This window comes from Nansenia antarctica, assembly GCF_963989245.1.
Source record: "Nansenia antarctica genome assembly, chromosome: 3".
In the NCBI taxonomy this organism is placed as follows: domain Eukaryota; kingdom Metazoa; phylum Chordata; class Actinopteri; order Argentiniformes; family Microstomatidae; genus Nansenia; species Nansenia antarctica.
The window spans coordinates 43,669,532-43,695,666 of NC_137688.1; the positions used below are offsets into that span (position 1 = coordinate 43,669,532).

The following is a 26,135-nucleotide window of genomic DNA, read 5'->3' on the forward strand; positions in this document are numbered from 1 at the left end:
GTCCTTCACCCCCAGACAGCCACTGACATACATCATATCTTGTCAGTTGTTACAGCGCTTAGTAATGTTTTCCTCTGTCCAGTTACTCTGATAGTAAAACGCCCTCTGCCATTCCTCATGCTATGATGTGTCTACTGGGTTTAAATCTCAACACTGATGTGGTTATTCAGATAAGGAAATATAAAACCACTTTGCAACCTGCAACCTTGCGGGACATCTATTGACGCTCCTCATTTTGCATGTATTGACTATTTCTTATAAAGCACAATAATGTAAAGTACCAATTGATTTTTGATTTTTTTTTACTGAAGAATGGGAACAACTCATGTATACTAATTTGTGAGCACAGTTTTCTCTAACCACCAGCAATTCTGCTTCCTTCATGACATTGTCGCCCACTTGTTGAGTCCCCTGGGTGTTTGGCGTGATGAGAAAGATATTAGAAATAAGTCTACTTTGAGTGTTTGTTTATTCCATTGGAGCCAGTGAGCCAACCGAACACATTCAAGTACAGCTAAACATTTCAAAATGATTTGAAATACTATTTGAACCTAGCTCTGCTGTGGACAGCCATGTGGCGGAGGTTGGTGCAGCGAACATGCAGGGTCACTGTGCAGGACTGGCAGACGCTGGCTGGCGTCTCTTCTATGTGAGTCCAGGGAGCTGAGGGAGAGAGGGCAGCATGTCCTCTGTGTCTTTAGCCATGCCTTCCCCCTGATCCCTGCTGCCAGCTGCTGTCTGCCCAGACCTTTAAGCAGTATCCCATGGCCAGATCAAATGGCCTGGTGGAGGTTCAGGGCTCTCTCTCTCGAGCTGTATTTCATAGTAGCGCTTCCTGGTCGACTTTTACAACCCAGAGTTTGCCGCTTAGCACTTCACCGACCAGCTCTAATACACACCTGTGGACGGAGGTGTGGCCCACAGACACACTGACTGCACACTCATGCGGAGGAAAGACTTACAAACTCCATACTAAACATCAAAATCAATCATTACCTGCAAACGTGCGCTATCCATGTTATTGCTATTCATACTCATTGCTTTAATGTATATAATTAAAAGACAAAAAGTTATGGAATAAAAAAAGGCTCATACTATTCAATTCATGTAAGTCTGCATAACCCGTATTAGGCTGTAGAATGCGGATACTGAGCCTCTGCTGCAAGAGCTGAGCTACACAGAGGCATTGACTTCATTCTCCTGTAGATAAGTCCTTTGTTGGACCCTGCAGTGCAGTAGGACAGAGTCAGTCTGCATTAGGCCTGTCTCTAACTGCAATCCGGTGCTGTTGGAAGCCCTGGCTAGTGAATGACAGAAGTCAGGGGGGGGGGAGCATTAGCTGGAGGGTCCACTGCCCACATTTTCCACACGCAGCCCCCTCCAGGATCACCTTTCACTGGGCCTCTGTCTGCCCGCACTCAGCTCTGCCACCTCCACTAGCTTTACCGTGTCTTCATGGCCTCGGTGAGGATTAGGCTGCTCCCTGGTGGCTGAAAACGACATTACTCCTGCTCCTTCTTGTTTACTCTACCGCAGCTCTCTCACTCCCAGAAACCTGTCTGATTCTTCCTTTGGGAGTTCCTTCTTCCCTGAAGATACGTCATTCGTTCATGTTTTATATATATGGAACGATTCCAAGCTTTCCACACGATCACACATATGACGTGAGTGCAGTTCTCAACAAATATAACAAATCTGAAATAGATCTAACAAAATGGCAACCCTGGCTGACTGTAGGCCTTAGCAGTATCCCTATGGACTGCATCTAGACAAGAGTGTCAGTCCTAACCCCCAGGGGGGGGGACTCTCTTTCGTTTTTGAACGCTTGTGACCGACTGCCAGGGTAGTGTGACGATCCGCTGGTCACAGATGACCAACCCAGCCCCTATCCCAACAAATGGTGTCCTTGTTGGGATTTTGATAGTATTATGTTGAGACAAGGGACTAGAGACAATGGGCCGGTTTCACACACATTGCTAAAGCTTAATCCTAGACTAAAAAGCTCTAGCTTGGACATTTTTACATTGGAAGTGTGATTTTGAGTCCAGGACTAGGCTTAAGCCTCGTCTGTGAAACCAGCCCCAAATGTCTTTGCTGATACATCCGTGCCAGAAAAGCACCTCCATAAAGGGCATACAGTTCTGGAGTCTGCATCACTATGCTCTCATTCCTAGCCTGGCCTGCCCTGACGTCAGTCTACTCTGAGCACTCTGGCAGCTGTCCAATAACCTTCGCTCCAAACACATTAGCTATTGTTTCCGGCCACTAAAATTTCAATACAAGCCCCTCATTTTTCCTCATAATCACTACAACCCTAGCTTATAACACAGACTTACTCACATGCTTACAGGCAGGGTTTTTAGGCCAGGTTTTTAGGCCAAATGTCCACAATTTAGTTTTGTGTTGTTGTTGGTTTGTTATTTGTGCCCTCTGGGGCTTTTATTCTGCTTAATGCTGCATACAGTTGTATCTAATCTAATTTAAGTGTGAAAGCCTTTTTCTGTTAATGGGTCAGTTTCGCCTTCCACGTGTTCTGGGATGTCAACGCATGGCAATACCTGAAATGTGCATGATATAGGCTAGCCCACTCAGAAATCAATAGTAAATGTCTTCATTTAGAAGGTTACAAGACAAAAGAACTGAACGTATAGCTTATGAAACTGGACCCTGCTTGTAAAAACAACCACGTAAATCAGAGGGTTGGTGAGGGACATACTTCTCCTGTGGTGGACTCCCTTTTTGGCTTTTAGTAGTGGTCAGGGTCTTTATAGCCTGGAGCACCAAGGACAGATAGTTGGATGACATGTCACCATGCCAGTCCCTGGTGTCTCGTAAAAAATACCGCCACTTCTATTGTTTGGCCTCTCGTTACAATTTAATGTTACATCCATACCTTTCTGTATCTTTCTCTGTCTCTCTCCTTCCCTCTCCCTCCTCCCCTCACTCCCTCCTCAGGTTGCAGATAGCACAGGAAGAGCATCGCACGGTGGAGGTGGAGAAGGTGAATCTGGAGCAGAAGTTGAGGGATGAAATCAACTGTGCCAAGCAGGAGGCCCAGCGGCTCAAGGGGCTGCGCGAGGGCACCGAGAACGAGCTGAGCCGGCAGAAATACGCAGAGGAAGAGCTGGATCAGGTAAAGCATTTGTATGGAGTCATCCAGGGGAGGGAGGGAGGGAGGGAAGGGGAGGGAGGTGCTGGTGCCATGATAGTCAGCGGCACCTGTAGCATAGTAATGACACATTGCCGAAGCAGCCTTTACCACTACAGTATGCAGAAGCAGTGCTACAGATTTGTCATATTCAGAATGGTATCAGTATGAATACTCCCACTCAGCTCTTTGCCCATTTGGGAGTTGAAAGGAAGAGAAGCAGGGGTCGGCCCACACAGACAAGCAGGGGCACGTACTGTTCTCCCTTATCATTCAACAACTATCACCAGGATCTCCTGAGAACACTCAGTCTGCTGGGGGAAGCAAGAGACATTCTGTTCAGCAGACTTTCAATACTGAAGACGTGACCACAGAGAGACTGGTGGAAACCTATGTACTGTAGACATGAGATGAGACTGTTGGAAACTATGTACTGTCGACATGAGAAGAAGAATGTCTTGTTTGCCATGCAATCAACTTGTCAGTCAATTGTTGGAATTTGGTATTTTTTGCTCTAGGTACAGGGTCAGCCATAGTCGTCGCCCCTGGAGCAATTAGGGATTAAGTACCTTGCTCAAGGGCACATGCGACTCCCACCTGAGGCAGGGATTGAAGCAGCGACTTTCCGATTGCTAGCCGGCCTCTCTAACCTCTAAGCTACCGTTTCCCCCCTTAAGATGAAGACGTGACCACAGAGACTGTGGTGGAAATCTATGTAAATCTATGTACTGTAGACATAAGATGGGTCCTTCCTATCACCCTGTGATGCAAGTAAGGTGTTTAATTAAAGACCACATTTCTCTTCAAACCCACAAGGAATATCCCCCAGAAAATGTGATTTTGTCCATTCAGGATACAATTGCCTCAGTAATATAAATCAAATAAAATAATAAAAAAACATTTCCCCAAAGGGAATTGTTTGTGTTAATTTGGGAACATCTAAGACTATATGAACATTCTTGTTCCATTTTAACACGGAAGGACCCAAGAGATCATTAGTAGGGGTGTAACGGATCACGGATAATCCGTGATCCGTACGGATCGCCCTCCACGGTACGGCACGCATGTGTACCGCGGATCAATTGCAACATTTTAACAAGTTATAATATTACATAATATATTACTTAATATCCCTTGTAAATCACAATGTAGAGTTGCCATGAAAAGATAGACGCGACAGTTGCGTGCTTTGTTTTACTCTAAAGCGCAATGATAGGTTGATAATGCGAAAAAAAAAGAATCCGTTGTTTACGCACTACACGTGAAACTGGAAATCCACAACAACAAGGCTGCGTTCGTAAATTTGCTCTGGAATCTCATCAGCGTTCAAGGAACGCCTCTTGTCCAATCAAATTTCTTGGTCCCTTTATGACGTCGGACCCAGTGTGCGCTCCGGCGCTCTCAAAGGGAATTTACGAACGCGGCCCAAGTGCATCATGGCAAGCTCGTTACGTTGTTCGGCGGAGAAGAACTCGAAATGCCTCCCTCGTCATTTAAATCCCATGTATGGGAGCACTTTGGCTTCTCTGTCAATTATGACGGGAGGCACGAAAAAGGTACCTCGACAACTTCTGATAATGTAGGCATTTTTTTCATGTTCAAAGGAAGGGTTCACTTTATTACTTAGTTAAAAGCAGTGGTGTAGTCTACGTGTTACGCAGGACTAGGCCGTATACCCACTAGGAAAGGCCAAGGATTTCCATATACCCACTTAAAAATGTGTGAGGATACATAACAGCGTTTTGTGACAGAACTTTCACTTTCATTCATAAAATTCAGCCCCCGTCTGTGTTACGAAGCACTTGACTTTTGGACCATTGGGACTGACTATAGCGTCATATACCATCAACGGGGGGAGATGCGACATGAAATATGTCAAAATGCAGCACTATCATGCACAGATCATGGTATAACATGTAATGTTAGATATATATAATGTTAGACAGGGAGCGCATATTTATTTTTATGGCGTTCCTAAATGAACGATATGAGGCTGGGAGGGGAAAATCACAGTATACCCACTAGAAAAAACTAGACTACACCACTGGTTAAAAGTGGCATAACACATGTTTATTCGTCTGCTTTAAAGAGCCCAGTGTTCACTGCTGCAACCAGGCGCCTCCCTCTCTCATATCATTTAAGTTGAATGTGTATTTCAGTATTTGTGATGTTTGAGTGTAGAATATGTTATATATTATAAAACTGGTAATATGTATATATATTACCAGTTTTGACATCTTGAATGTTGTTGGTTTTTTTCACATAATAAAAATTTATGTTTTTACAGAATTCAAGAAAAAAATCTGTTTTTATAAAAATAAAACTGTTTTGTGTTGATCCGAAAAACGATCCGATCCGTGACTCAAAAACCGTGACACGATCCGATCCGTGAGTTAGGTGATCCGTTACACCCCTAATCATTAGTAATGGAAATTCTGTTCATGGTGCAGGGGGTGTTAGGGTTGGGCATGTTTGGCTGCCACAAAAACTTGCTAATTTGTATTAATTGATGATTTTAACAGCTGATGGCGGCAGCAGAATGTAATCTGCAGTGTACAGAAACGTCTTGTCTGCTTGAGTGTGAGCAAATATGCCTCAAAATTCATTGGATGGCGCATAATACACTAAGACAATGACCACAAACATACTGCCATAGCAACAAGGGAATTTTTCAGAGCCAAAAAGTGGAAAGGTCATGCCTGGCCAATCTTCAGATTTAAATCCAATGCATTTCATTTCCTGATAGGATTTTAGACAAAAATACCTCAAAACAAACAACCAGTGAAGATTGCTGCAGTACAGGCCATGCAGAGCATCGCCAGAGAATATATCCACCATCTGGTGGTGTCAATGGGTCACAGACTTATTCCCTGCAAATGATTGAGGGCCAAATACTGAACACTTATTTTGGACATTGGATAAATCTGTCCCATCACTTTTGGTGGCCTAAAATAAGGGGACTCTCAAAGAAGTGTTGTAATTTCTGAATGGTGAATCCAATATGTACACACCATACCATCAAATAAAAGCTGAGAATGTCGACTTTAACCTCATAGTACTTGTTTAATTGTTTGTTTGCTTTGAAATCCAAACTTTTGGAGTGTAGAGCCAAAAGAAGAAAAAATGCTTCACTGTCCCAGTACTTTTGCAGGGCACTGTATATGACATAACAATTACATTCATAGGTCTTAACTTCACGGTCCCTTGCACTACTCAAACTGTGACCTAGGTCTTTGGAGAATTTAGAACACTTTAAAGCTGGGATGTCTCGATCCGATATTGATATCGCATATCGCCGCGATATTGGTCCTGAATGCTGGATCGCAGATCGCACCAGAAAAAAAATAGGCAGCGATCTGGGGCTCGCGATCCGGCGTGTCACTCACGTGACGACAACAGTAGTAGTCAGTGGTCACGGGCATGAGAGTTGGCTAGTAGCTACCTGTGTGTAATGAGTCTGACAATGTCATGATGCTAGCTGGTGAAATCATAAACCATTTGCTTACGTAATTTTTCGGTTGTTTACATAGTCTGAAACTACAGATGGTAAGCTTTCAAATGATGCGTCATACATTGAAATCTGAAAAAATGTCAAGGCGACACGAGTATTTGAATGTTTGTTTGTATCAATGTTTTGCTCAAGAATGGTGACTGCTAAAAACGCTGCTAACAGCTAGCGGCTAACGTTTCGTTCTAAAACGAAAGTATGTTTACAAGCCAGGTATCACTTACCGGTAGCCTCTGGCAACAGTGAATCCAACCCACAGATTACAAGTATTTAGTGATCGTTAAACTGTTGTATATTATATCGAGTGGTACTTTAAAACTTCAAGTTGCCTGTTATAAGCAGATATTGTTGACACCCCATTGATTCTGCGACTGGTTTCTGGTCTCACCAGCAGCGTCACTAGGCTACACTTTTAAAAAGGGTGCTATAATTGATTTGCCATTTGTAAGAGAAGATAAATAGAATAAAAACATGAAGGCACTAAAACTAGAAATCAGACAGTAACTCTTTTTTTTTTACAATGATGAATGCTGCAGTTTAAATTGTTTTAACTTTAAACCAGTTGGTCACTGAGTACTGCAGAGTACTGTTTTTGTTGCTTGAATAAAGGCTGGCAGTCTTTAATAGCCAACTGTTGTTGTGGACTATACTGGGGAAGTATTTGTTATTATTCAGGAGTAAAACAATAAATACAAATATCGGATTGATATCGGTATCGCAGATACCTGAAGCCCAGGTATCGGTATCGGTAGTGAAAAAATGGGATCGGGACATCCCTACTTTAAAGGGTTTCAGCGGAAGCCAGTTTTCCTGTTCTCAGTTCCCAGTAGAGTCGAAGCTGGATCAGTTAGGAAAGATAGTTTGGGTCAGTTAGTTTGGGTACACAGGGCCAATCCTGACAAATCCTGGTTGTCTCGGTGGACAGAATGCTTTGTCTTAAACAAGCCAATGAGATCACAGCTCTTTATAGGTGGACAACGAGTGCCTTAGCTTACACAAGCCACTGAGATCACATGTTTACCGGTCTCCCAATCCTCCTCTACTTATTGTCCTGAGAGTAGTGAGTGTGGGAATGACACACTTGTGAAACATTGCGTTGGGAGTTTGTCCCTTGATAAATAGACTTCAGTCTGTCGTTTCACTGTCTTCCATAGAAATAGGACTTTTTGTGTTTTTTATCTTGACTTGTGTCCTTTGGTATCTTCTTGATCCTGTCTGCTCTGCAGGTGCGTATGGCTCTGAGGAAGGCAGAGAAGGAGCTGGAATCTCGGTGCAGTTGGTCGCCCCCAGAATCCCTCCAGAAGTGGCTACAGCTCACCCATGAGGTGGAGGTGCAGTACTACAACATCAAGAAGCAGAACGCGGAGCGCCAGCTCCTGGTGGCCAAAGAAGGGGTACGTAGGCCCTTCACTGCAGGAACACAGACATTTCTCCACCTTTCTTGAAGTATGCATAAGGAAGAGCGTGGAAACTCTCCAGCCAATCCCATGCTTTTACATCCGTGTGAAGGTCAGAGAAACCACAGTATGGCAGGATAGCTGCGTGGCAGAAACTGAGACTAATGTTGTGTCTTGTAACCATAGGCAGAGAAGATAAAGAAGAAGAGGAATACCCTATTTGGCACCTTCCACGTTGCGCACAGCTCCTCTCTGGATGATGTGGATCATAAAATCTTGACCGCCAAGTGAGCTTTTTTTTATTTTTATTCATATGTTGTTGGGATCTAGGTACGGTAAAGTGCTCTAAAAATGAATGTGTGTCATTCTACAGTATATCTATGTATACTGTATATTAACATATTTCCCCTTGGCTGCTATTTTAACCAGGGTCTCAAGATGACTAATCTGGTCAAATAAAGGTTAAAGAAAGTAAAACATCTCTAATTATCTCTAATGTTCAGTATCTCTAATGTTCTTCTCCTCCATCCAGACAAGCCCTGGGTGAGGTGACGGCTGCCCTGAGGGAGAGGCTGCATCGCTGGCAGCAGATAGAGATCCTGACAGGCTTCACTATTGTCCACAACCCTGGCCTGCCCTCGCTAACCTCATCCCTGAACCTTGACCCCAGCTTAATGGGTGGCCGCGCCACCCCCCAGCACTTCATCATGTCTGACGACATGGATGATATGGACGAAGACATCATGTCGCCCGGAACTCTGCAATGTAAGGGCTTGTCTGAATCTGTCGGCCACACAGTGGGGTCTATCAAAAGACAACACAAGGGCCTCCTCCTGGGAAAATCCAAAAATCAGCTCACATGAGTTTCATTGAACGTCAATTTATACTTTCTGTGCCTCTGCTATCGCATAATAAGGTCTGCTGAGGCTAGTCTGTGAAATCTCTGAAAAAGCAATCTCTGTGCGGCTACGCCTGCACATACAGTACATACATGTCTGCACATACGTAGATGTCTGCACAAGCATAAACAACTATAAATGCAAACCTGAAAGTGGACAGTCCGCTTCTTAACAGGATGCTGTTTTGGGGTATAAATCGGCCTAAAGATATGTATTATTCTCAGTTAAGCCCTGTTGGTGAAGGAATTCAGTTTTTTTTTTTGTCTGTGATTGAGGATGAATGTTGTGTGTTTCAAATCTGTATTATATTAATTGAAATTATACATGTTTCTTTTTTGTATGTGTTTCAGTTAATTTGGGTATTTATTTGTACCATTTTGAATATTGGTCGTGCTTCATTACAAGGTTTCCCTTGGGGATGGAGAAACTTGTGCACAATGTTGATATCCCATGCTGTGGAAATGGAACTTTTGAAGAAATACATACTTGAATAACACCAAAACGTTGTGCGGATGTATTATTAGCAGTTGTCTCTTGCTATGGCTATTGACATTTACTGATACTATAGGTCAAAGAGCTGGAAGATACGGTAGGACTGAACATGAATCAATAATAATAGTACTGTAATGGCAATTTTGAATATCAATTTTGAATTAATATTAGGTAGAGACACACAGATGTGTCCCCTGTAGACCTTGTAATGTGTTTTTAGTCTTGTCTTGCCTAGATTGGTTATTTTCATTACAAAATATTGGGGAGAGCATCATTGTTAACAAGTAAAACATTCTATGCAGGTGAATTTGATGAGTCACAGTTACCTATGTTACTTGATCAAAACAGTCCCAAGAAGTGAGTACACCACTTTAATACTCACTGTTTTCTAAAAAACATTGTTAAAGACAAGGTACAATGAAAATGTAAGTACTGAGCCTTCCAAAAAAAGGGAAGACCCGTAGCACCATGAACTGAGACTATTTTTTTCTTCCCTTTGTTGGAAGGCTCAGTTCCTGCAGCACAAGACCAGCACCCCATTCCCACAAAAACCTTTGGTAGCGCATACCTATTTTTAGGAGTTGTTAGTTATTTTTTTTGCACTGTTCAGCACTGTTTTGCTCAAGCAAAATAGAGCCCACAAAGAAAGGCTTGACTATCCTCAGGGAACACTAGTGCTGCAGAACGTCTGCCTCTGCAATGTCTTGAGTAAGTCCTCCTATTTAATCCATGTTAATGCACCCTCTCCCTCACTCCCCCTCTTTCTCCATCACCTCTTTGGTCTTTCACCCCCGCTGCCATACGTGTCACGGGCCAACTTCAGATGCAACCTGGCTTTTGGACCGTCGAGCGAGTGATCTCTGGTCCCTTGGTTCGGACTGCCAGTCCCTGCGGAAATACTCCGGTTGGCCTATAACTTATGCCCCCCCCCCCACCCCCGTCCTGAACCCGACATCACGGTCATCTCTTTGGCTGTGTCCAGAATCCCCTAGACCCTACTCCCTAGACACTTGATAAGATCTGAAAGGATTCGATAAGTATAAACTAAGCAAGATGGCAAGCGAATCAGAGGCTAAAGTGAAGCGGCCATCTAGATCACAGTATGCCTATCCAATCCTCTCAGGTCTACACAAGTGTCTACTGGGTAGTGGTAAGGGTTGGTTCTGGACAGGACCTTGATCTCCTTATGTCACACGCTGTCAAAGCCTCACAAAGCACATAACACTGTGGAATGGGACAGGGGCCTGGAGATGACGCAGCTGGAAGGAGAAGCTATCTCTCCAGGCTACATCCACGTAGCTCTCCTGTTCTCCCAGTTTCTAGCTGTTAGATGGCTGCTTGCTCCTCAGACTGATCCCCTTTTCCCCATCGACTCAGCACTCTGTCACACGTGACTAAGTAGTTTTACCATTCCAATCTCTCAGTGTATAGTCATAGCCTGATTTAAAAGAAATAGGTTATTGTTATTTCACAATGACGGGAAGTGTAGGTGTAGACTGAAGATGTCAAGTGTTTTCCTTTGTTCCTCCCTGCAGAAGGTCTCTCCAGACACAAGTCAAATGTGGCCTACAGTGTTTAACGAAGGCAGTGCCACCCCTCTTGTTCTCTCCTCTTGTTTTATTGATTTGTCCTTTAATGTTATGGCATAGCTGCTCAGGTGCTCAGACTGGAATCATTCTGGTAAACACACTGTATGCACCTTCCCATGATGATGAATAGTGTTTACCCACCTTTTATGACATGCTGTAGATTTCAGTGGTTTTATGTTTGTCTCCAGCGTCCACTGTGTTTGCCCACTTTCCTACTACTGACAAATCCACACCTGAGCCTTCTGCTAGTGCCTTCCCAGTCTAATTCCTGTAGTCTTTCCCCATGACCCTTTGTATTCACTATTTCCTTTGGTCAGTTGACTGATGTTATTTTGTATCTGTACCCACAGCTCCCAGTATGATGTCCCTGCGCCAACGCCATATTGACCCCCAGCTGGCGATGGGCTCTCAGAGGTTGGTAGAGAGCTGTGTATTTGCTGAGCAGCAGGGAGAGGGCCCCTCCTACCAGTCCAGGCCTAGGGCCACCCTGAGACAGTCCCGCAGCCAATCCTTTGGACAGTTGGACACTATCCATCTGCCTCCACTCTCCTCGGCTGTCTCTCACCCCTCTATTATTTGCGCGTCCTCCCACGGCTCCTCGTCTTCCTCCTCTGCCCCTCATTCCTCCCATTTCTATCACTCCTCTTCTTTCCAGCCCATGGATACCATCCCAGACTTCCCCTCTCCTTCAGATGTCACCAAAGCACACTCCTGGCGTAGCGGCAGCATCGGGTACCCCTCCCACTCTCTCCTCTCCACACGCAACGCATGTGTGTGTGGGCCTTTTGTTTTTTCCCCCCACCCCCTTGTTTTTTGGGTTTTGTTGATGGTTGTAGTGCTTTCATCCACAAATATTTTTCATTATCGTTTTGTTCCATTGGACTATCACACACCCATTTTTCTGTCATCATCTATCATTTTATCATATATATTTTGTTTGCCTCATTACATTTCATATTTATGCTCCACTCCCAACCCCCTTAAATCCCTGCCTCTGCCCCAGCCCCCCTTCTGCCTGCAGTACTACTAACCAGCGTGGAAGTGTCCAGGCTGTGCGAAACTGTCCTTGGCTGTGCAGGAATAGGATAGATAACTCCCAGCATGCCATCTTTCAGCTTTGATCACTTATTCAGTCTTCCTCCTCCCACTCTTCCTCCACTGACTCTTTTTTTCTTCCGCCACAGGGACCTGAATCGCTCCGACTCAGACTCCTCCCTGTCCCTCTCCCAGGTTGGTGATCGCCTTTCCGCCTACAGCTCCAAGATCCACCCAGTCAAGCCCACCTCCCTCCTGCATGGCCCTCCAGCCCGGGCAGACGACCCCGCTGCCCTGCACGCCCTCACCCCCAATGGAGGAAACCGCATCCAAGAGGCCGGGGCGGATGCGACCCCTGAAAGCCCCATACTGATGAAGAAGGTATATGGTATAGAGAAGTCAGCCAGCCTGGGAGAGATCAACAGTGGCCCTATCAGCCTGTCCATGTCTGAGTCCTCCCGCTCCCTCAGCCCCAACTCCACTGACCCCGACACACCCTCACCCACGGGGGGCCAGCCGGGGGCTGCAGGGGTGGCCAAGGTCAGCAACCGCATTCCCCAGCTCTCCTCCAAGAAAAGCCCCCTGGAGGAAGACAGCGGATCCACAGGTGAAGACACTGACTCTGTGGCAAGTCGCAAGAAACACACCTTCAAGATCTTCAAAAAACAGAAGAAATAATAAGGGCTATGAACTACTAGAGTTGTCAAACCTGTTAGACAGTATCTTTTTTTTGTTTTTGTTTTTTGGAAGAAAAAAACAAGTTGTTGCCTTTACATGGTTTTGTAGGTACTTTCTCAGAAAAAACTGTGGGAGCAACCAGCTATTCTATTATATAATATATCTTTTTTTGGTCGGGGGGGGGGGGGGGGTTAAATTATGAATATGTTGGAATGTAAAGTACTATTTATTCTGCAGGAAAAGGTGCCAGTCTCTCAAAGGGAAATAATGTCTCCTGGGTGGATCTCTTTGTTTTACTTCAATCTGTATCAGTTTGCATGTCTTCACCTTTGTTTGACTGATATTTGAATGCTCTTAGATGTTTGCTTGGTTCTTGTCCCTATTCAGCTTATACAACAAACACGTAAAACTCTACCTTTTCTTTTCAAAACCCGTCCAACCACCTCCTTGTCTAATGTTTATAGATAAGGTTATGGAGCCAGGTGGACATTGAGACCTTGTGGTAGTCAGTGTGGTGGTGGAGGGGGGGGGGGATGCTGAAAAGGGCTGAACAATACTAGTAAAACCTACCTGGGCCAATTGTGCTTCTACAAAATCTTGTCACATTGGCAGGACTCTTCCAGTACACCTGCAGGCATCGCAACACCCACCAACACAAATACTGTAAACACATACAGTGCACACACAAGAAGGCAAACATTCTCCTGGGATGGTGAGTCTTCTTGGTTGGAGTGAACACTTACCACAAAATAGATAGCCTGTGCTGAGAAGAAAAAGGTATTTTATTGCGTATATATTGGTATATTATGATTGTCCCTGATTGATGGAAATGTCCTTTATTACAAAAATGTTACATTCTAAACAGCCATGTATATTGATAGAAATTAGAGTACATAAGTATAAGTGATTTGGGAGGCCATGCTAATCATTTAAGTGCCAAACCAAAGATGCAGGTCAGTATTACAGTGTATGTACTGTATATTGTACCTTTGAGGCAGCTTTAGCATGACAACGGCACTGTGTTGCCTTAACTTTGTATCTGGATACTTCCAACAAAAAGTTTAACAATATGACATGTTGGACTTCCCTGAAATTCAACTAGGAATTTCAGAGGTGGTGTAGACTTCTGCAAAGCATTTTGGTGTTATGGTGTTTCTAGACACAACGCACCCACATTACCCAGATACAATGACAAACACACATTACCATGAACAAGCGTCCAGGGGTCCGTTTCACTAACGGTGGCTTAATATAGCGGCGCTATAATTAAATGCGGCGCTCAGGGACCTCGAGATTGGTATTCAAGCCTCAGGTGATTCCTCGAATGAGGATCAGCCTTGTGTCATCAGTGTTCACAGAAGACAGGCTTACAAATCTTCGATATGGGCGCGTGCACGCAGACATAAAAAGCCCTGAAGTGTCGATCTGTCGAAATGAAGATACTCCACTCTGCAGGGGTACTACATTTGCGCAGCATTCCGAATTATTGATTTTTATGAAGACGGAAAAATAAGATGTAAAATAGTGCAATACTGCCGCAATTAACAAGGCGAGGGAAATGGTTTGGCAAGAAATTGCTGACCGATTAAATGCGTAGGTCATACTAGCCCCAGTTATTGTTATATGTTCATATTTTAATAAATGAATATTGCTACTGTGGTGATATCCGCAGCAGGCTACAAACCATCATATCGCCACAATGGCGTAGTGGTATTGACTGCTGCCATAGGATTTATTAGACATTTTATATCAGTGGTTCGAATCCCTCTTCAGGCGCACTTTTTACTGCATTTCGTTGTCTGAATCTAATCTAAAATCTCATCTAAAAAAGTATTGTAGGCTATAAAATTATGGTGCAGGCTAATTTACAAGAACTGACACGATTACAATGGTGTTTGAAACCTTTGCATGAAATCTTCGGTTAAATGTAAAAAAAAAAAAAATGAATGACTTAGTCAAGTCTCGAACTCTCAACCTTTGGAACTCGAGTCCACAGCCTTAACCACTACGCTAGCTAGACCGCTGTCATGACGGCAATGCAAGTTGAGACAATTACTTCTTTTTTTTTTTACACTCTTTTCTTTATCTATCTATCACACTTTCAAAATATCAAGTTATCTATCACACAATCAAACTATCTATCGATCGATCACACTTTCAAAATATCAAATTATCTATCTATCACACAGTCAAACTATCTAATCTATCTATCTCATGTGAAGTGGGAACTAATATTTCCTAAAAGACACATGAGGAACTTTCGTTCAGGGTTTAGTTTCCGCCTGTGAGCCTTTTTTGACGCACGGATGACTATAGCCTGTGTTTTAGCCTGGTCGGGACCAGGCTAATTATATCTGACTCAGAAGGAGCTCAACCAAGCAGCGAATTATTTGAGCCACATTGATGGCACCGAACGCAAGCTAACATTTTCGAGGCTTAAAACTTTATCGAGGCTTAGACCTTTATCGAGCTTCATGGAATAGGGCCCAGGTCAATACAGGCCACCATAACAAACTCTCTTGTCTGTATTAATGGTTTTGTGAGGGCACAAATGGGCTAGAACAGGATGGCTCTATGCATTTTGGTATACTCAGCAGAAAAAGAGTTCAACTGAAGGACAGTCAAAGAAGACCTTTTCCCCCCAATTACAGTATGTTCCTGAATCTGTGGAACAACCAAAGCAGTGCTGTAAAAATACACCACCACCACCATGATATGCCTCACAGTGTGAGAGAGGGTGTGGGTGAAAACAATGTATTTAAATGTTTAAAAAATATATATATATTATTTAATCGATCAGTTCAAAACAAACTTCCTATTGGTACCTTTTAAAGAACTGTCATTTTGCACGATAAAGCTGTACATGGATTGTGCTAGTTATGTAAGTAAGTGTGTGTGTGCGTTTATGTGAGTATGTGTCCGTCTCTCCGCTCCCAGTATAGTGCACTGCGTTGTGTTGTTGCATGTCAACTGCTGTAACACCTCTATCGGGCAGGGGGTGGAATCTACTGGACCATCTGGACTCTTTCCACCCCACTTTTCCCTCCCTACTCCTTTTGAGCTTCTATTTATGAACACATATATTTGTACAGAGAAAAAACAAATAACAATTTTGCATCTTCTGTGACGTTAGACTTTTATGGCACTCCTGCATGATAGCAATAAACTATTTTGAATGAACGACTACTAGGCATTGTTTATCCGACGCCAACAACTTGATTGTGGGCCATGCCAACACATAATAATGATGTCTACGTGTATTCTAATCGCCTAAACCATTAGGTGGATTTTAACCGTAAAACACTGCAAAAAAGGCTACAGGTTCAATACACATATGCATTGTTTGTCTTCATACAAAATAAAAACTATTGTGTGAACAGGTGGGGCTTTTTTCCCTTTCAATATTTACCTTTGCTCTTACTTACTTGTGGACAAAGCAGGATATTCGTCCGGGTTCATGTCATTGAAACATTATCTCGTGTTCAGCATGGGGAAAAGGACGTGCGAGAGAATGCGACGCACTTGAACATAATCGCTATCGATTTTATTATTGTCCTTTATTTAATTTCAACCATTTTTTATTTTCATCAGGATGACATGGGTACATTTTTATTAAACAAGTTAAACAAATGAAAGAACCCACTTGGACCATGAACAAACATAGATTGGAAACGTGTCTCTTGCTGTTTCACCTCAGTTTACAGGTACGTAGGCATTATCTGTCACACGCAAACACTTTTTGATTTAGATTTAAAACACAATATATGTACTATCACTACAGTGAGCAGTGAGCACACATTTTTACTGACGTTTCTTCTCCCATCAAGCAGATGGTTTCAGGCTTAGACAACAAGGTGACATTTCTGAACCCTCCAGATGCGCCTGTGTCTGGCTACTCCCTGAAAGTGATGTACTCTTGTGTTAAACCTGCACTGGTGCATCTGGAGTGCATAGTGTCCTTTGACACTGGATTGAGCTCCACTGTTTTCCAAAGACATTGGAGCTGTGACCCGGGCTCCCCCCGGGTGAGGACTCTCATACTGAGCCTCCCTGACTGGCTGGTATACCAGCCTGATTGGACAGTGACTGACTCTCACTGGGTGCTGAGTGGCATACTGCATGTTATGGTCAGGGAGGCGGATGGATCTGATCACAGACACAGGTCTGCCCTGGCTCAAGACGTGGTCACCCTGCAGCCCACACCCCCTCTCAGTCGCCCCCTGAAGCAGCACCAAGTCTGCCCTGGCTGGGGAACACGCATCCACTGGCTATCCCACAGAACTGCTACCACACAATGTCCAGTGGAGAAAGGTAACTTGGATCATTATGTCACTGATTCATTTTCAGCTGAAAATGATCTACAGTTAGGTGGTATGTATGCCGGTCTTACCGTATACTCCTGTCTGTTACAAACTTTATACAAAACCCTGCAGTTATTTCCATGACATTTCTCATTCAGAGACGGTGCATTTGCTCTCCTTGATGTACGCCTCAACTGGAGAGAACTTTGGCATCACCAAGGTGCTGAATGGCTATGGCAGTGAGATCCTGGAGTACCTACGACTTGATGCCCTCTCCTACCCCTGGTGAGACATCTGTAGGGGGCTTTACACACTACAGGGCCCACCCAAACCCGGAAATATGATTTTCCCATTGTCCATTGCAGTACTATTAAAGTAACTATGGTGGATGTGTAACCAGGCCAGCACAACATAGTACGCTTGATTCTGCTTCAGTGGACTCTGATGGAGGCAGAACATGTGTGCTTGACCATTGTATATCATATATCATTAAATACCATTCCTCGTTCTGCTCCATACATAACCCTGCTCTGCTCAGTCCAGCTCTGTAGTGTGATTCGTGTATATGTGAGCCTGAGAAGTCAATAAAATAATGGAGGGGTTAGATTTGATCCACTTTTCTTTGTTGCCAGGTGTATGTTTTCCACGTGGGTATTCCTGACCCGGCCCTGTCAGAAAGGGATGTGTGGAGTCTTCCACCATATAGATTCCCATAATGCCTATGCCTCTCCCACATTACTCATGGCACATTCAGGTACTGTCACTTCAAATGTTTCCTCTTATTTTCACCTCAGACACATTGTTTCACTAATCTATTGGATATGTGTAAAGGCTAACTGGGATCTCTGGAACTGCCCTACCCTGATGTCGCGTTGTGGTTAGGCAAGGGTTAATGGTAGGGTTAAGGGCAGGGTCAACCTGAAGATCACACTTAGCGTCTACAATGAGATACAGCTTGTCAGACCAAATGCTTAGTTGCCCTCCCTCTCCCAAGGCCAGCTCCATGTCCAGATGCATGGAGAACTTGGGGTGTCCTCGGCTTTCCTCAGCCCGTTCCAGGTGCCGTTGGGTCAGTGGTGCCACATCCACTTGGTGCTACGTGGCAGAACGGTCAGTAACCACAGAGGCTCTCCACTATATGGCCAATCCATGTTGCAAGTGAATAGGTCTTTCTTGTCGACATTATTGATAATACATAACAATATTTCAGCTATTGTAGGTAGGGATGCATTGTTTTTTAAATGTGAAATGCTCCTGCCACCCCTCGAAACACTCACCTTGCAAATTTTGCAACACATAGTTTTCAGGTGTCTGTCTCACGTGAAGTAATTCTCGATGCAGAATATAATTCCTCGACTGCAAAGGAATCTTGTTGTTAGTGCAGTAGTAATAATCACTGTCTTTGAATACATTTCAGGTTGCTGTCACCATGGTGTGCCTGGATGGGCAAACACGTACAGTTCACTCAGCAGAACACATGTAAGGCCATGACAGGATTACAAACATAATGAAAGTAGAGCATCTCACCACTTATTAATGTGGAACTGATGTTTTACAGGTACAGACATTCTGTAGAGTTGGATGATACGGATGGATATTTTGTGGTTGGTGGTGGTGAATTTGTGGGGGGAATTGAAGGTTACTATGGGCCTTTGGTGTACTATCGCAACCGAATACCTTCTATCAGCACGGTAAGATACATTACAATCAATATGCATACCTCACTCTATTTACAGATGAATGAACACAGCCTATTACACCTGTAACCACTTTGTTTTCTACAGTCTGAAGTCCTTCTTCCAGACTATATAAGGATGCTTAATTTGACTGGATGGTTACAATCCTGTCAGGATTTTCAGTTGGAGCTTCAAGCCAAAATGACTGGATATTTACGGAGGGCCAGAGTGAAAGAAGAGTCTGGTAATAACTTGTAATGTCCACTAGATGGTGTGAAAGGATTGACTCTATTGCAGTGCTGCAGTACAGCTGGAGGGGAATTGACATTATTGTTTTCCAGAGAGCTGTATGGATGTATATCATAAGTGGATCTTAAAGGAGTCCCTGCCTACAATTCCACAGTGTGAACCCTGGGAAGCAACAAGTTGCCCTCGAAGAAAACAAGCTGTACGACTGGCAGAAATATTGGCCTTCAACAATGGTAATAGATGGTCAACCTTATGTGACACGGTCTGGTGAAAGGGGTAACAAGTCGGCAGCCGATTTAATGTTCGGACTCATATTTTAAAAAATGTAAATACATTTCAGCGTTGTTGATCAATGACACACTCGCTAGTCAACTAACAACTTGTTTTATGAGCCTGCTAACAATGTACATTTGTGTTATAGTTAACTAGGTAGCAGTGGGCACCGAATCCATTGCATTGCAATATTTTGGCTTGACTAGCGTGTGTGTGTGTGTTGGGATTTTCAACAACGTTGAAATGTATTTCTGTGTTTCAAAATAAAAGTCAGAACATTTTGTTTGGTTGCCGACTTGTTCCCCGTTTCACCAGACCGTGTCACTTATGTGCTCAGCAACTAGTTTAACCTCTTAAAGTGACCTTTGTGAGTGAACTATAAATATAAATATACTTGTATATCTTCACTACAAACTATGTTTTTTGTATATCTGCATAGGTGGCAGACATGTTGGTGTGGCATCAGTTGGCAGAGCCCTGTACCTCCGGTCTCTTGGTAAAATGGGTCGGATTAACAGTCCTGGGGGAGTCCCCAGAGTGATGCCCCTCCTGCTGCAAGCTGGCTGCCTGGGGGACAACAGAGCTCTACACCTGGCATCAGTACTCTACAGCAGTGGGCTGGGGGTCCAGATGCAGCCCAACAAGGTGAGGCTGAATTATTGAATAAAAAGGAGAAAATACGTAGTTGCTTTAACCAGGTGAAATCAACAATACCCACATTTAAAATCCTTGAGGTTAAGAACACAAGGCAGTCCACAGACTTATTTCCATTGTGGTCCTCGTAGCATATCTTGGCAAGTCTGTAACCGTATTATGCCTTATGTCCTCTAGGCCTGGTTGTTGTCCCTGGTGGCCGCCCAGAAAGACAGTAGACTGGGGCTGCTGCGTCTTGGGCACCTGCACCACCTGGGTGATCATGGCTTGGCCCCAGACCCTGACCTGGCCTATGCCTACTACTCCAACATAGCCAAGCAGACGTCCATTGACAAGCATAACCCCTCCACCCAGCAGGTAAGCGCACAATTCAAGTCCATTGACTTCTGATTACTGTATTTTTAGGGTGACGTTCATTCACTAGCCTCTCAGGGTTTCTTATCCTCCCCTGCACACTTTAATTAAATAATTTATTCATTCATTACTTCATGATGATGCCACTGTACATGTATGTACATTTATGATAGTCATCTCTCTTAGCTCTATTTGTGTACAAATACAAAATACAGTACAACATATACTGTACAAAATAAATATGTTTTTTTACTATAAAATCAACCATTCTTAAAAGGCGAATTATCACATATGTAGAGTATAGTATAGTTTATAAACCCCTTCTCAGAGTTGTCTTCTATCTCTGTGTTGTAGACGTTTGTGGAGTCTGTATACCTGAACAACGAAGAGGTGCTAAGTCTCCAGACCAATGAGAAGGATGATCTCTTCTACTGGTTAAAACTCCAGGCTCGCAATGGAGCTGCAGATGCAGAGGTACTGTACAGTACACCTGTCAACCATCGCTGGCTTGTCACTATCAAGCATCAATATGTCACTATTAAGCATCAAGCATGTCAAGATCAAGCATCTCAGAGTTTGTTTTCTTGCAACTTCAACAACTTTTTAATGTTCTAAACTTATAATAATTAAATATATATCATTAACTTGAAAAAGGTTGTGAATGCCAAAATATGGCAGTAATAATGTGCCATATAGCCATATAGCCATATAGGCTTGTTGTTGTTGTTGTTGTGGGTGTGTGTTTAGTCTTGGTGATAGTTTGACTGCTCTCTTGCAGCACGCTGTAGGCCGGATGCTGTTCTGGGGCCAGCAGGGCGTTTCTCCAGACATCCAGACTGCTGTGAGACACTACGAGAGGGGGGCTGTCCGACTGGAGGATCCAGTGTCTATGTACGACTATGCTATAGTCCTGCTCCAGGTCAGAGTTCACAACACTGAGTTTGAGGAAAGGGTCGATTGTAGACCTGTGTTCAAATAGCAGTTACAATTATTTTAAATTCCTAGCTGTGCTTTATTACGTTTGTCCGGCACAGTGGAATAGCTCAAGCAAACGTATTTCAAAATCGGCTTCGATCCAGATCCGGCCCATTTAGAGAGGTATAAGTGCTAAATCATTCTGTGATAGTGAATGTCTCTTGAGCCTCTCATGACATTAAGGGCCCTATTATGCAGTTCTTAACTTGCCGTCTTAAGTCTTAATTAAGACGCACCGCCAGGTTAAGACCTACCGCCACCCTTATTATGCGCTTCATACGCGCTACTGCTATTATGCCGGTGTCGATAGGCGCCCACACATAAGACGTAATACTCCCGTGCATATATTACTCATTGTGGGAGTGTTCATATGTTAATGAAGTGCACTAGGCGCCCCTGCTATTATGCGATCTGACTTTGCTCCTAGCGCTAAGAAGTGGTTTGAAAAGTTCTTAAGTTTAGACTTCATGCACGTTTTGAAACACGAGCGCGCCTCCGCGGTTTGCGCATGCATGTGGGCACACATGAACACGCACGTGGCTCCACGGCAAGACGTCAATTACGGTCACAGTATAAATGCTTTATTTCAGAAGGGAGAGGCAGAGAAGCGCGCTGACCTCCTTCTTAGGACTTCCATAATAGCATAGCGCTAATGACTCAACGCAGCCGGTTCTTAAAGGAAATGGCACCTGGCACGCTGATTGGGTTGATTGAGAAGACGCCCAAAACACACCCATGACTAATTTCTTTGCTTAGCGCCGGGTTTTAGGCGCCCACTACCGCACGCATAATAGCAAAGTGGCCTTGACCACGCCTCCACGTCTTAAGTTTAGATCTACCGCCTCGTCTTATTGCTTAAGACTTATGAAGTGCATAATAGGGCCCTAAGTGTCAATCTCTACTCGTGACCTTTTGATCATCAGTCCAACTCACTATCCGCTAGGCCACCACTACCCCAGACAATGACATGACAATACCCCAAACTTATTTTAAGGGACAAGGAGTCAAGAAAGACATCCCAAAGGCCGTCTCTTTCTTGAAGAAGGCAGCGGAGAAGGTAATGCATGTGTGAACATAAACACCATGCCACTGTACATTTAAAAATATGTACCTGATGCATCATTAGTTGTAGTACAGTGACGCCATCAACGCCCCTGGAGCATAGTCATGACATTCTGTCCCACAGGGTTTTGCGCCGGCGATCAATGCCCTTGGCTGGTACTATGAGCAGTTTGAGCAGGACTATGAGCGGGCGGTAGAGCTGTGGGAACAGGCTGACAACCAAGGGAGCCCAGATGCTGCCATGAATCTGGGTGTCATGCACTCTCAAGGCCTCTACCCTGGGAAAGCTGCAGACAAGGTACAGTAAGGGGCCACCCTGAATGGAGTCTGTGTGTGGTCTCTAACGAGGGTGTTTCATGCGTTTGTGTGTGTGTGCGTGTGTGTGTGTGTGTGTGTGTGTGTGTGTGTGTGTGTGTGTGCGCGCACACATGCAGAATCGCAGAAGATGAGATACAGTGATGCTTACCATACACACTGACCTTAATCCAATCAATGTGTGTGTGTGATACACCCGTGGTGCTTCCTCTTTCCCCAGGTCATGGCCTATAAGTACTACCTGATTTCTGCCCAGAGAGGAAACATGGACGGGGCTATTCAGCTGGCTGCTGTGTGGACCACAGGGATCCCTGGCCACGTCAGGAGAAGGCCTTCAGACGCCACATTGTTAGCCACTTAAAATACTTTTAATACTTTTAGTAATGTACTTTTAAATAACTTTTAAACGTATAAATACAATATTCACAATATTGCCATTATTCTGTGTTGTGTTCAATATCCGTTTGTGACGGTTCACCAACCTCTCTTTGTTTTGACCACAGATGGGCTAAGTGGGCGGCTGAACACAATGGATACCTAGGAATAGTCTTGAGGAAAGCCTTAGAATCGTATTTCAAAGGGGACAGGTAACCTTCGCTTCCGTTAGAACATCCTATGATGATACTTTGATGCCTGATCACCCCAGATATGTCTGTGCTGTGGGGTTGGCTAGCTAGAGCGACCAGGCTAGACAATACAAATCAGGGGATGGCTCCTTGTAATGCATGGAATGGAATGAGTATGATACTATTCCTCATTCCTCCATTCCACCTCGATCCGCCTCCCCTGATGCTAATGTGTAATGTGTGTTATTGCATGGGACTATTTGTGACGGCAGCTGGTGAAACCAGGAACAAGTCACCAACCAATCAAATTGATCACACTTTTATTCTGAAAAAATTAAATAAATGTTGTTGAAAATCAATGACACACTCGCTAGTCAAGTCAAAATATTGCTATGCAATGGATTCGGTGAGTAATCCCCAGTACTACCTAACTATAACACTACGTGACGTTAGAATGATAAGGTTCTATCAAAAATCTTTGTCAAAATTGAGTTTTTTACATAATCTGATCCATTAGGTGTTTATTAATGCCTGTGTGGTGTTATTTTTAAAATGTTTACATTTTTGAGTTAGTAATTCATAAAATACAAAGGTTCCATCTCACAAAACATAATGGAATGTAAAAACGTTGACGCTCAATATCTCTGAACTACCCTAAACGGAGATAGAACCTTATAATTCTAAGCTCACGACTACTTTACATTGTTAGCAGGCTCACAAAACAAGCTGTGTTAGTTGACGAGTGAGTGTGTTACTGATTTTCAACAACTGCTCTGACATTTTGTCTTGCTTTTATCAGGTTATTGGCTCTCGTATACTATCTGATGGCGGCTGAGGCAGGGTTTGCAGCTGCCCAGTTCAACGTGGCATACCTATGTGAATATAACCATGTGAGTTGAATTGGTGAAGTGATGAGGACAATCTCAATTATCAGCAGCACATTATTAAGCCATTAAGCACTGCTTATACAGTTTTTTTTGTTTTTGTTTTGCAAGTCATACTGACTGTTTTTCAATAGGGAGGTTTCCTGAATCATACTTTTGCAGTGCAGTGTATGAGGAGATACTACCACCTCACCACTCAGAGTCAAGATCCTAATACCTATGGTGAACTAACTGTCTTCGTCATCATCAGTACATACTGTACATTGATTCGTTGATGGTATTTTTGTAAGGTGAACACTGTTTTATTCCGTCCGTCCTCTCCAGCTCTGATCAGAATGGGTGACCTATATTACGAAGGCGACGGGCGAAGACAAAGAGACGTGGTTTCAGCAGCAGAGATGTACAAACAGGCAGCACTCAGGAATGACCCACAGGTATGGCTCATACAAGTCACACAGCCTAAACCTGCTACATCATTAAGGAAATGTTATAGCTGGTGTGTGCGTGTGTGTGTGTGTGTGTGTGTGTGTGTGTGTGTGTGTGTGTGTGTGTGTGTGTGTGTGTGTGCGCGTGTGCGTGCGTGTGTGTTTGCGTACGTGCGTGTGTGCTTGCATGTGTATATTTTTTGTCTCTCTTTTCCTAAAGGGATGGTACAGTCTTGGCGTACTTGTTCAAGAGGAACAGAGGTTACCATTACCTGTGCTGGTTGAACTGGGTCTACCAGAGCTTTATACGGCAGATCACACTGAACGGCTGACTACACTGTTTCGCAGGTGAGTACACAACCCCACAACACAAAACATGGGATTTCTATACATACTGTACATTGTTGAGAGATTTTGAGATTAACTCTGATTGCATATACGGTACTGTTATATTTTACAGGTGCAGAGACTCGGACAGCACAGAGTCCTACTTGCCCTGCAGCCTTGCGCTGTTCAACGCCTATGTACAATCTTTCCAGAAGGACTACAGTGCTGCTCTCAAGGTCTGTATGATGTCTGAATGTGTACAGACACAGTACTTGAATATGTTTGTTGCATTCAACATTAATTCATCAATCGCATTTTCTTTGCCTAGTGCTTAGAAAAAACAACCTGGCCTGACCTAAGACCCCTTTAAATGCCCTGGTTGGAATATTAATTGATGGATTGATTACTGTACAGTATTTGGTGTATCATTCCTGGGTGGTGATGTGGGGCTGCTCTCTCAATCCCCTTCAGTTCTCTGGTGCCGTGGGCGTGGCCGTCGCGACTCCACCCATTCTCTTCCTTATCCTGGGGGTGTTCAGGGGGCGTGGCTTGTCTCATCGCTAGGCCCAGGGATCAGATCAGGCCAGCAGCACAATAGACAAAGTCAAGTTAGGGTCATCAATGATGTGTGAACTGTTGCTTGTATACATAAAGGCTATAGAAACGTTGGTAATACAGGGAAATTAATTCACTTGAATGCACACCTGAAGTAAATAGGCAACTTCTTTGGTTTAAGCTCTTATTTAGAAATGGTATGGTCAGAGCTTGCTGGCTAGCTTAACTAGCTGGCTATGTGAATGCTAAAGTAACACAAATACACATTATAGGGTGGGAGTGTAGACCACACTCTTCTCGAGACAGATACGGTATACATTTTTGCCCCTGCAGGCATTAGCGATGGTTCTGTGGAAATGGCTTCCAATCTTTTGGCTCAGTCTGTAGACTGCTGTACATTTTAAAATGTTCTTGTATTCCTATAGCTGTAACATTATTTTTGGATGTTTAAAAGAAAAAGTGATTTAAAGTGACATATTTATTTGTTTTAAATGTCTACCTTGAATGGTATAATGGTAATAGATTTTATATAGACCAACTACTGCAACTGGTGTTTAAATTAAGTGATGTCATGACAACAAACTGTCTCTTGTGCCTTGAGAATATAGCTGCTTTAAAAATGGAACGTGGATCATTCCAACCGTTTATGGAATAAGTAACAGCATGTTTTAAACACTCCGTTAAATACTCCATTCTGACACCCATGACCATAGTTTATTATTGTATTGTGCAAGTCATTAAAATGTACAATGTTTTAAACAACTGTGTATCAT

The 26,135-nt window shown here is 43.7% G+C and overlaps 2 protein-coding genes across 3 annotated transcripts in view; both read left to right on the forward strand.

Annotated features, from left to right (window-relative positions):
- The window catches only part of stim1a (stromal interaction molecule 1a), a 37,886-nt gene extending 25,117 nt beyond the window's left edge, over positions 1–12,769 (forward strand). For both annotated transcript variants that reach the window (XM_080525396.1, XM_080525397.1), the window contains exons 8-13: positions 2,956–3,133; positions 7,883–8,050; positions 8,240–8,340; positions 8,586–8,818; positions 11,384–11,447; positions 12,218–12,769. In XM_080525396.1, the coding sequence (XP_080381522.1) occupies positions 2,956–3,133; positions 7,883–8,050; positions 8,240–8,340; positions 8,586–8,818; positions 11,384–11,447; positions 12,218–12,746 (1,273 nt within the window). In that variant the 3' untranslated portion in view covers positions 12,747–12,769. The remainder of the gene's footprint in view (positions 1–2,955; positions 3,134–7,882; positions 8,051–8,239; positions 8,341–8,585; positions 8,819–11,383; positions 11,448–12,217) is intronic.
- A 3,627-nt stretch (positions 12,770–16,396) lies between these two features.
- Positions 16,397–25,371, forward strand: LOC308154117 (protein sel-1 homolog 3; the record flags this gene model as incomplete). The annotated part of the gene is made up of 22 exons (XM_080527294.1): positions 16,397–16,450; positions 16,577–17,057; positions 17,206–17,332; positions 17,680–17,801; positions 18,042–18,157; positions 18,465–18,526; positions 18,606–18,738; positions 18,832–18,967; positions 19,712–19,890; positions 20,077–20,256; positions 20,608–20,727; positions 21,032–21,172; positions 22,223–22,285; positions 22,415–22,588; positions 22,826–22,953; positions 23,109–23,192; positions 23,971–24,061; positions 24,190–24,277; positions 24,380–24,489; positions 24,701–24,828; positions 24,941–25,043; positions 25,279–25,371. 22 exons carry the CDS (start codon positions 16,397–16,399, stop codon positions 25,369–25,371), a joined length of 2,913 nt encoding a protein of 970 aa, XP_080383420.1.
- Positions 25,372–26,135: the final 764 nt, after the last annotated feature.